This window comes from Coregonus clupeaformis, chromosome 12, assembly GCF_020615455.1.
Source record: "Coregonus clupeaformis isolate EN_2021a chromosome 12, ASM2061545v1, whole genome shotgun sequence".
Classification (NCBI taxonomy): Eukaryota; Metazoa; Chordata; class Actinopteri; order Salmoniformes; family Salmonidae; genus Coregonus; species Coregonus clupeaformis.
In genome coordinates this window covers 31727213-31739479 of record NC_059203.1, presented here as the reverse complement: position 1 = coordinate 31739479, position 12267 = coordinate 31727213, and the positions used below count along the sequence as shown (strand labels likewise).

The following is a 12267-nucleotide window of genomic DNA, read 5'->3' as shown; positions in this document are numbered from 1 at the left end:
CCACCCTTCTTTCAAAGGACCATGTTTCTCAGTGCTAGTCATATCCCCTTGTCATCTGGTCAGGTCTCTTCTAACTCTGCCTGCATCGATGCATCACAACCTCATTCAAGCTAAAACATTCAACATGAAGGGTCAGACCTGTTCAAGAAAGAGCAGAAGGAAGAAGTTGGGCTAGGTTGTGTTTGGGTATAATCATGTTTGGGTTGAATTATTGTTTAAGGAAATGTAGCATGCCTGTATAGGACCAACGAAGGACCCTGAAATGACACGTTCCACTGTGTCCTTTATTCCAGATGAGTAATTTAAATGTCCTGCTGCATTCAGTGCAGCATTGTATACCTTTAATATTCTGTATCTGAGAAAATAAAAGATGTTCCATACCCAAGTACTGATTGATATTCTCTTACATTGCAGTTGTGACACTTCACTTTGATAAGTACACTTTATATTTTCTAGATTTAATTTATTTAACTCTGCATTGTTGTTAAAGGACCCGTAAGAAAGCATTTCACTGTTAGTCTACAACCTGTCGTTTATGAAGCACGTGACAAATAAAAATGTGTGATCAAATGAAGTGGTCCACTGTAATGAAACACATGATCCCACTATGTGAAAGGTTAAAGCACTTTGCACCAGATATTGACTAGGTAGTATTTCAAGAGCCACTGAGTCTTAGCTGAAATCAGTAGCGGTGAAACTGCCACAAGACGTAACTTCAAACAGTGAACACCATTTCCCCCCACCCCCCCTCGGACATCATTGCACATGAGAGAACAGTCGTATGTACAGATTTCTTTTTTACGACGATGCTCCTCTACCCAGTTTAAAAAACAAAACAAATGCGCCTAGGGCAGCCAGTGGCACCATTTCTCATGCAGATCTCAGCTTTAAAGGTCATTAACATTGTTTCACCTCGTGCAACAAAAAAGCTACATAAACTAAAGGAATGGAAACAAAATAACGAGGCTATATCCAAGTAAATGTGCAGCGGTACGGGTTAGTCAAGGTAATATGTACATGTAGCTAAGGGTAAAGTGACTATGCATAGATAAAACCGAGTAGCAACAGCATCTTATGTGAGTGAAGAAACGTGAATGTACAGTCCATTTCGGAAGTATTCAAACCGTCACTTTTTCCACATTGCTACATTACAGCCTTATTCTAAAATGGATTTAAAAAATAATACACACAATAGCCCATAACGACAAAGCGAAAACAGGTTTCTAGAAATGTTTGCAAAAGTACTATAGTCCCATGTAGCTCAGTTGGTAGAGCATGGTGTTTGCAACGCCAGAGTTGTGGGTTCGATTCCCACGGGGGACCAGTATGAAAATGTATGCGCTCTGGAAAAGAGCATCTGCTAAATGACAAATGTAAATAAATAAATACATAAGTACTTAGACCCTTTGCTATGACACTCATATTTGAGTTTCCATTGATCATCCTTGGGATGTTTCTACAACTTGATTGGAGTCCACCTGTGGTAAATTCAATTGATTGGACATGATTTGGTAAGGCACACACCTGTCTAAATAAGGTCCCACAGTTGACAACGCACGTCAGAGCAAAAACCAAGCCATGAGGTTGAAGGAAATGTCCGTAAAGCGCTGATTGTGTCAAGGCACAGATCTGGGGGAAGGGCATCAAATTATTTCTGCAGCATTAAAGGTCCCCAAGAACACAGTGGCCTCAATCATTCTTAAATGAAAAAAGTTTGGAACCACCAAGACTCTTCCTAGAGCTGGCCGCCCAGCCAAACTGAGCAATCAGGGGAGAAGGGCCTTGGTCAGGGGGGTGACCAAGAACCCGATGGTCACTCCGACAGAGCTCCAGAGTTCCTCTGTGGAGATGGGAGAACCTTCCAGAAGGACAACCATCTCTGCAGCACTCCACTAATCAGGCCTTTATGGTAGTGTCCAGACGGAAGCCACTCCTCAGTAAAAGGCACATGGCAGCCTGCTTGGAGTTTGCCAAAGGGCACCTAAAGGACTCTGACCATGAGAAACTAGATTATTTGGTCTGATGAAACCAAGATGGCCTGAATGCCAAGCGTCACGTATGGAGGAAACCAGGCACCGCTCATCACCTGGCCAATACCATCCCTACGGTGAAGCATGGTGGCGGCAGCATCATGTTGTGGGGATGTTTTTCAGCGGCAGGGACTTGGAGACTAGTCAGGATCGAGGAAAATATGAACTGAGCATTAAAACCTGCTCCAGAGCGCTCAGGACCTCAGACTGGGGCGAAGGTTCACCTTCCAGCGCACAGCCAAGACAATGCAGGAGTGGCTTCGGGACAAGTCTCTAAATGTCCTTGAGTGGCCCAGCCAGAGCCCGGACTTGAACCCGATCGAACATCTCTGGAGAAACCTGAAAATAGCAGTGCAGTGATGCTCCCCAGCCAACCTGACATAGCTTGAGAGGATCTGAAGAAAATAATGGGAGAAACTCCCCAAATACAGGTGTGGCTGTAATCGGTGCTTCACAGTACTGAGTAAAGGGTCTGAATACTTATGTAAATGTGATATCAGTTTCGTATTTAATCCATTTTAGAATAAAGCTGTAACAAAATGTGGAAAAAGTTAATGGGTCTGAATGCTTTCCGAATGCACTGTGTGGCATCAATATGCATGCAAGTGTGTTTTGTGTGCATCTGTGTAGTGTGTGTATGTGTTCAGTCCAGTGAGTGTTCATCGAGCTTGTGCAAGAGTCGGTGCATAAAATAAATAAGGGGGGCAGTGCAAATAGTGCGTGTAGCCATTTGATTAACTGTTCAAGTCTCATGGGGTAGAAGTTGTTAAGGAGCCTTTTGGTCCCAGACGTGGTGCTCCGGTACCACTTGCCGTGCAGTAGCAGAGAACAGTTTATGACTTAGGGCCTTCCTCTGACACCGCCTGGTATAGAGGTCCTGAATGGCAGGAAGCTCAGCCCCAGTGATGTACTAGTGTAATCCCATCCCAGAAGGTGACCATCCAAAAGTTAAGTAGACCTCTGGACTCAACTTAGATGGAAATCGTTGGATAAAACTGGGGGAGGGGGATATCTTTCTCATGTAAATTATTTGTTATTAATCTTTGTGCTTCGAGACAAAAGGACATGGTAACAGTTCAGTTCTATAGAAACAAACAGCACATGGATCAGAATATGAAAAAATGAACTTTTATTCTCTGAAATGCTTGTACAAAACACATTTAAAGTTTAAGGCATATATTGCACGGACTATTCAAAAGTTTCTATGTAGAAGGGGTATGTTCCCTCAATCCCAGGTTTAAGGCACAATAGCCAGTTATACTGTCCATACATCAGCCATGATTCATACAGTGAAATGGAAAAACATCTTTAGGATGCAATTGGTCATATTGAGAAGCTACACATTTTCATTTCAGCTACAATTCATGCCAAAAAAAAAAAAAAAAAACACACCTGACGATGTATTTACATGCATTTTCACATTGGCATCTACGACCCAAGTTTCATTCTGCATCCAAAACCTGATATAGATATCTCCTTTCTAAATAATGTCCAGTATCCAGCTGTTTCCAGTATCGCAACAAGTAACATGTAGTCACAGTGGCATGTAGTATTGTATAAGTAGTATTGTATAAACCACGTACCCGCTTTATAGTACTGTATGTCTATTCACACATTAAAATTGCAACCATTATTTCTTACTATTCACTATGACCCGGAACCTCAGACGCACCAGTAGTGTTTGCTGGCCGAGAGTACTTATCACATGTGAGCGTAATTTTCCAACAGAGTGCGCACCAATTTTACACATAGAAACGCATTAAAATGTTGGCAGTCAAATCTACAGCAGGTCCCTAAAAGACAGCGCGCTGAACGATCGGCAGACGAATGCTAAATCCACATTCGGTGCCGTGTGTGCGAGCTTTAAAACTCTTTAGAACATCTCCGTTAGTGGAATACCTGTACGATCTACCTTTCCCAATGACAACTCAGGAAACAGTGCCGACATCCAGCCGGTTAAAAGCAATCGAAGGGTAGCCTACATATCTGGGAGATATGACATGGCGGAGAGAATGGGATCAGTGCTCGTCACAAATCCAGGCTAATAATAACAGAATTCCATATCAACTCTTCTCATGCTTCTAGCTGTAAAATAAAACATTGTAATGGCATGGTCGTTTCATGCGTAACAGTTGAAAATAGAGGAATGTTGGACCTGTTTGAACTGACCTGACAGAAAAATAAAAATACTTTGCAGCAGCACTGTGTGTTCACGTAGGGTCCCACAAACGTTTGTGCTGCGTTTAAAGTTAGGATTTGGCCATAATATGTGGTATTTGAAATAAGACCGTTTCATGGAAACTACAACCGTATAAGAATGAGTAACACTAACGAGAGGATATACTCCGCTAACAGAGAGGGAAAATAAAGAGAGGAAAGTAGAGTCCAATTTTCCAGACAGAGTTTGCTTCTCAATAACTTCCTCAATGACTTCAATACAACACCGACCAGCCTTTGTCATCCAAGGGAACAACTACGGGCATTTCAATTAAGACATATTTGGATTTGAAATACAAGGACCAAATCTTAAGGCTCCAATGATTCGCTACTTGGGTCAATCCCTCTCCAAACAGGATGACCCAAAAGCTTGAAAATGTTTGTAACAGGCTTCAACCATAGAAGACTATGGCATACTAGCGCACTTATCATAGCAAGTGTTACTTTACCCTTAAGAATGAGGAGGCAGCCTGACGGTGTCACCTGACTAAACCTTTAGCATCGACCACAAAATTGAGTTCTGTTACAGGACCAATGTGACCTTACACCCCCATCGGTCACACACACACATCGTCTTATAAGACACACACTGGGATTCCACCTCCTTCACATCCACATTAAAAACACTACGTCCCTGGAAATCATACACGATGCATAAAGATAATACAAACAGAGAGCAATACAAAAAAAAAATTCCTCTTTTTCACACACACATATATACATACAACACAAAAATACTGCTTACCTGCTAAGATACTATTTTGGAAATGGGTTTAAATGAATATTTTAAAAAGAAATAAAAAAATTATATAAAAAAACACCGACGGGTAGTGTTCACTTTCTTTGCGACTGATGATTTGGAGGATGGGTCTTGAATGTAGAATCCCTGGTGGCCACATGTTTACAGTAGCTTTAAGGCAAGGAGAGAGAAGGACATTGTAGCTGTGCAGTCAGGCACACCGCAGTACAATCAATTTCCCTTCTGCCTGTCTTCCGGCATTGTGAGGTGGTGGTGGGGGGGCGTCGGAATGCTCGAGATTGTGAAGTCCGGACATTTTTTTAAAAATATATCTAAAGTGCATGAACTGTACTGGAGGAGCACGACACTGGCGCTTGAAACACACACACACCATTGTCTCAGCCCCAGGTCCGCCCTCATTTAGCCTTGGTGGGAATGATTGACAAGCTAGGCAGCCTGGGTTTAAAGTCATCGAGTCCCGCTTTATACATTCAAGTCCGGTACCGCTACTGATGAGGCTAGATCTGCTGGTGCTGGCTTCAAGACTTAAAAACCGTATATACCAGGGGAAGGAAATGTACTCCTTGTCCGCTTTTGGAAATAGTTGAGATAGTGGAGTTCAAAATTACATAATAGAACTTTGTGTTGTCGTTCTTATGTTGACATCACATTTAAACAATACTCTGGAATGTTGACAGGTTCCGCCCAGCAACAGCCCCCATTGGTTTAAATAAAGTCCTGATAAAAAATTAAAATAAAAGCTTTAAAAAGCACTGTCTTTAAAACACTTGTCTTTCCATCCCAGTGTCTGATGTATGTGTCAGTTCTGTCATATTCAAACTGCGGAGCACAGACATACAGGATCAGTGGGCTGATGAAAGGAATATGTTCTCAGATATATTTATATATACAGTTAGGGGCAGTCTCTGGGTTTGGTGCTCCCCCACATACACAAACCAGGGTGTTGTGGCTCTAGTTGACTGTCTCGCTGACGGCATGCAGGGTGTGCTGCGCCCCCCACACCGTGGCTATGGGAGTCTGTGCCACGGGACCAGGCTGTCGGACTGTAACGTCGCTGTGGACCACGCTCCACACACTGGCCACCGACTGGGCCCTCTGGACACTGCTGCTGCTGGGGATGGAGGAAGACAGGCCCAGGAATGGGGTGAGGGCTGGCGGAGGTGTTAGGACTGGGGCTAAAGTTGGGGCTGAGGTTGGGACAGGGGATAAAGTTAGTGCAGGGGTGAAGGTTTGAACAGGGCTAGGGGCTGGCACAGGGGGTTTGGTTGGGGTTGAAGCTAAGACTGGGGTGAGAGTTGGTGTAGGGATGAAGGTTGGGACATGGGTTGAAACTGGCACTAGGACTGGAATTTGGGCTGGGCGAGGAGGCAGACTTGGAGCAGGAATGAAGGCAAAGGCTGGGGTGAGTTTAGGTGCTGAGGAGACTGTGACAGGGCTTGGGACTGAAACTGGGGACACCATAACCTTTTCCGTGGGACTCTGCTCTCTGGGCGAGTCCATTGTAGCTTGGCTCGGCTCTGGAGGATGGGTCGGACCCATAGCACTGCAGCAGACCCCTGTGGCCTCTGTAGTGGCCCTATTCTGGCTCTCCTGGAGCAGGCTCATCTGACTCTCATGCTCAGCAGCCCTCTGGAGAGCTGCGTCCACCAGCAGCCTCAGGTCACTGAAGTCCTGGCTGGGGCACAGCTCCGGAGGGGTGGGGGGTGGCGTGTTGAATAGCCCGCCAGTGGGACTGGCGCTGATAACCGTGGAGCCCTTCTCCTCGGCCTCCCTCAGGAGAACGTGCGTGTCCAGCTGCATAAGGGCCTGGACGCAGCAGCCCTCTTGGCCGGGGTAGCCGGCTCCCGTCAGAATGGCCGTGGCTGTGGTGCCCAGGAGGCTGAGGTCCAGCGTGGGGGCTGGCCGGATGACCGAGGGCCGGAGTGGGGGCAGGGCTGGCGAGGGGACCGAGGAGGTGGGGCTTTCAGGGGAGCTACCTCCACCAGCAGTGGATGGGCGGCCCTCGCCTTTTCCTGCCCGCCTGGAGATGGTGAAATGGGTGGGGTCTTTGCCGTCCTTGCGGAGCAGGTCGGGGAGGAGGCGGCGACGGGCGTTGATGAACCAGTTGCATATCTGGAAAAGTGGAGGAATTCCTTTTAACAACAACGCCTGCATGACTGGGGAAACAAAAGGGGTGCATCTCAAAAGGCCAACTAGGCTTCCCTCAAGAGCCAAACTACAGATATAGATCTCAAGTCACTTGGAAAGTATTTTTTAGTTTAGTGTGCCAAGTCAACTAGAAGACACTAATAATTAGCTCAACCCATAACTCAACTGACGCGTATAACGAAGAGTTAAAACTGGTCCCAGGCCAGTTGTTTGGCCCACATATTCTCAGTCTCCCTCACCTTTAGGCCTTGTTTACCTCCCTCTAGTGGGAAACATATCCCCCACACACAGTGAGATGAGGGACATCAGACTGCTGGCATTAAAGAAGTCTCGGGTGAAAAACACTGAGCCACATAGAGAAGCGCACGGCCAGCCAGGGGCACTGCGCCGACTACACCGCAGCCTGTCTGTTTGCCGGCCACAACGCAGCATGTCTGCTCCACTTTGCTCTAGCCTCTCTCGCTCTGTCTGCTTGTGTCACCACTCCTGGGGTGTGAATGTGTGTGTGTCTTGGAGGGAAGAGGAAACATTGCATGGTTGCCTACAAGGGCTGCTGTAACGGTGTCAAATTCAACTGTACAGTAGTACATCAGTCATGGGACATTTGCTACACCGTTGTGAAACACCCTAGGGCTGAAGTAAGATGATAAGTACGAATGTAAATATAATGGGATGGATCGCTATTTATAGAATACTTAGCAACGGCCTGAAGTAGGCCTATAGGCGCTACGGCGTTTATCGCCCCGCACACATGAAACTCATGAGGCCAATAGAGAACACAATATCTGATAAACAAACAACTATCTTGGACAGGGTAATAAGTATGTAGTCATGGTTCCATCTAGGCCCAAGTGTCTGCTGTGATCAACTGTTTACACTGCACCAGGAGCTAAACAGCATATCTGGAACCATTCAACTGGAGGACATTGGAAATCATTCATTTCAACACTACACTTGTCAGAGGAGCATGCTGAAACCGAACCTAATATTTAGAAATAGTTGTTATAACAGTTAAAATAGTGTGAGTTTAAATCTATCCAGCCTTGTTAGGGTGAGTGTGTGAGATCTATCCCACAGTTAAATCCACATGATTGATTCAGCACTGTAATGACTGACCAAAGTTAGCATAATCAAAACTTATCAACATGAACTATGGAGGCCACCAGGATTAATAGTAACCACATAGTATAACCTTACAGGCACTTGGGCATTTTACCACGTGCAGGCTTTCCTTCATTAATTTTGCTTTTGACAATGTTAGGCCGATCCACCCACCTGCAGCACGGAGAGGCTGGTCTGATCTGACAGGCTGAGTTTCTCCTGCTCTGAAGGGTAGGCGTTGTAGCGGTGCTCATACAGCCAGCTCCGCAGCACAGTCACCGCCTCCTTGGGCAGGTTGCCGCGGCGACGCCGCTTGCCTGAGCCCACGCCACCTCCCGACAGGTCAAGGGGAAAGCCGTCATCCTCGAAGGGGTCGCTGTCGGACATGGCTGACGACAGCTCCTGCATCTGCTCCTCTTCCAGAGCTGAGGACGGGGAAGGGGAGTCAGTTTGGCAGTGCTAGTGTTTGCATGGTGGACACTGTGCACAGGGTTGGACATTCACTCATTTGTTAAGGAATGTATTGCATTCCCTCCAAAACAGAGATTGACATGATAAGTATCTACTTGTTGTGTAGGCCTATGTTTCTTGTTTGTTCACGTTATTGTACATTCACCGACCTATAAAGAAATAGGTTGGTGAAGTATTGATAAGTATTAGGCACAGTATGATCCATGATTTATGTCAGCAATGTGATTGATTAATGAATCAGGTTACACTGATTGATTGGTAAGTATGGGTGTAGCCCTTGATCATGACTCTCAGTTCCATTACACATAAGAGTCAAAGATGAAGGAGTCCCTGCGGCCAGGCTCTGTCGCAGCCGGCCGCGACCGGGAGACTCATGGGCGGCGCACAATTGGCCCAGCGTCGTCCAGGGTAGGGGAGGGAATGGCCGGCAGGGATGTAGCTCAGTTGATAGAGCATGGCGTTTGCAACGCCAGGGTTGTGGGTTCGTTTCCCATGGGGGGCCAGTATAAAAAAAAAAAAATGTATTCACTAACTGTAAGTCGCTCTGGATAAGAGCGTCTGCTAAATGACTAAAATGTAAATGTAAATGTAGGGGGAATTTTGTGAAGATCCCAGAATCTCAGTCTAAACATTAACATAACCGTACCTCACATGTATCTTTCATATCAGCGAGAAATAATTTTCAAATAAATAAACAGGTTAAAATGATATGCTTCTAAACGTTAACAGTGTCTGGATTGTAGTTCACATGAGGCTGTCATGGGCGAAGTGAATAGTTGAGAACTGTAGGGAGAAGGCAGAATGCCACCTAGAGTTTGAGAGAGCTAGTGTGGGTGTAGCAGACAGGTAAGCACAACTTAAAGCATGCATCAATGACAACTTATCATTAAAAGTGAATTGAACAAATACACATTCAAAACAATATCTGTCTTCATTCCCCAAATCACTATTTGTTGCACTGGGGAAGACCAATTCAAAATGGAGCATGCTTTCTCCCTGGGTATAGAATGCAGTAAATGTCTTTCTCTGGTTGAAATCTGACCCCCGGGGGCAGCCTGTCCTCACAAAGGAGATTGTGTGCATATCACTATCTCCAGCGGCGAGCGATCTATAGACCGTGCGAGGGACCATTTTCACCTCTTGCCAGGGGAATTCAGAGCACTGGAGACACTCTTCTCACTTGTTTGTATGCCCAAATTGAATGTGCTTCCAATTGTTTACAGGACGTTAGCGGTTAGCTGCTATAATCTTAAAAACTTTTATTTAAGTGCATGAAAGGGCAAAACTGATAATTGATTATAGCAAACTAAATATGCTAACTACCTAAATTGGTAAACTAGTTATTTGTACTGTCTAAAACACTGGCATGTGAGTGGTTTGAGTTCTGCTGTCAGGGTCCCCTGTAGCTCAGTTGGTAGATCATGGCGCTTGCAACGCCAGAGTTGTGGGTTCGTTTCCCACGGGGGCCAGTATGAAAAAATGTATGCACTCACTAAGTCGCTCTGGATAAGTGACTAAAATGTAAATATGTCCCTTGAACAGTTTGAAAGTAGCAGCTAACGTTACTAGCTATCCCATTACACAGCTGGTAATGACCTGTAGCTTAGCTAGTAGCTAACAATGAATGCACTCAAGGTGGATCATAAAACGTGGATCATTTGAGCCATCTAACTAAACTAGTTAGTTTGATGAGAGAGGAGGTTAGCTTGAAGTCCGTTAACTTACATGTCACACGCTGTTCCTCTATCAAACCTCAACTTTGTCTACAAAGTAAAGGCCGTTCTCCTTATCTTGGTGGAGCTAATATGATATTTTCTAAATCCTCAATGCGTTAACAAACTTCAAAGGCGTGTGCAGAAATTGAGTTGTTACATTTATTAAAATATTCAAGGCATTGCAGCCAACGTAACTAGTTAGTTAACTAGCTAGCTTAAGGCTAGCAGGCTACCAAGCAAACAATGAAGTTCGAATCAGTGATTGTAATTCGGTCTTGTTCCATTCAATCTCGTCTCTCGTGCAGTTAACTAACAATGTTCCAATAAAATCAAATACCTAGCGGAATGTTATCAATTTGCCAAATGCAGAAAATATAGCAAAAATAAGGAAATCCGGTAAATGCTCGAAAAATGAGCAAAGAAAACATTGACTAAGTTTGCTAGCCATCTTCCCACCGTCACGTAGCAAATGTACAAAGAGCCCCTTGAACGCACGCCATAGCGCATGTAGGACTGTTCTGTCGCTCCGCCAGATGGACACCATGCTTGCTTCCAAAGATAACTAGCTGGTTAGCTGTCCCTCCAAATTCAAACAAACACACGCTGCATTTGCTCGCAACAAAAAGCCGCATTCCATTTAAAACCAACAGGCGGGCACACTGGGCAAACCGTCAGACGTGGTCAGGGCAACAATTAATGCCTGGCAATAAAAATAACATGGCTAATTTCTGCCTACCTCGTTTGAAGGGTTTCATTCTTTGTTGATGGCTTGCTGGAAAACACGCAGCTGTCGAAGTTCCTTGTAAAATGCTTGCCCCGGCTAAACGTTGACAAAACGAGGTTTTGTTTCCAAGCGCACAAGGTGTTGCACGCTTTTACTTTGCTTTTCAAGGCTTCAAATATTTTTTCTTGTGACATAAGCGTGCTGTTGTTCTAGCGCGTTTCGTTGTCTCGCTAGTAGAACAAATATTTCATAATTTGTGTTGCTCGGTTCCCTTTACCTGCAGACAGCAAAGCCAGCTCTATGCCAATCTGACAGTAGAAAATGGAATGATCCCGCCTCCTGTATCTGCGCAATCCAATCACGGCTCTTTCTTTTCAGTAGACAGGCTCGTGTCATCACTGCTGGGTGACTGACAGGCGAAGCATTTAATTCAAAATCCAGTACAAGATTTGATTGAAGAATGTTGTTTTGTTTCCGACATTATTGAAATTACTCGGTCAGGAAAAATGAACACACACGACCTCTTTTTGCCAACATATTATAGTGTCCAGCAAAACAAGTGGATTTCCTCATGTCGTCGGAATATGTAAATATGCCTTTATTATGTAACCTAAACGATCATGTTTTCTTGTTACATAAATGGGATCAAAAATCTCAACAGAAACAGTGGGCCACGGCCACTAATGGATGTAATAATAAAACAGTACAAAGTCTGTACAATAGAACAGCAAAATCTTCCCAACAACTGCAGGAGAAAGTCGAGGCTTTCTCACCTTGCTCCCATGCACACACATCCTCTTTCATATGCAGCAATTTACTCTACGTGCTGTACGCGGGGCTGCCTCTGACTCTCATGTCAGGCAGTATTATTTTTTCTTTATTTTTTTTTGTCTCGCACGTAGGTAGGAATTTGCATAATGTGACAATACAATGTGACAAGACTGTGTACAGCCACTGGTATGAAAGACTAACCAAATGAGGCACTAGACAGACTACAATCTGTAGATTGTCTAGATTAGATTATAGACTAGCCTATATAGCCTAGTCTAGATTATAATAATCCCATTACTCACTATAGTAAAATAATCTCTGACACCCATC

At 44.7% G+C, this 12267-nt stretch overlaps 1 protein-coding gene across 1 annotated transcript; it reads right to left on the bottom strand.

Moving 5' to 3' along the window:
* Positions 1-3142: 3142 nt before the first annotated feature.
* Positions 3143-11452, bottom strand: LOC121551562 (homeobox protein AKR). Its single transcript, XM_041864269.2, has 3 exons — positions 11179-11452; positions 8431-8681; positions 3143-7119 (listed from the first exon to the last, which is right to left on the bottom strand). Exons 1-3 carry the CDS (start codon positions 11195-11197, stop codon positions 5959-5961), a joined length of 1431 nt encoding a protein of 476 aa, XP_041720203.1. The 5' UTR covers positions 11198-11452; the 3' UTR covers positions 3143-5958.
* Between the last annotated feature and the right edge of the window lie 815 nt (positions 11453-12267).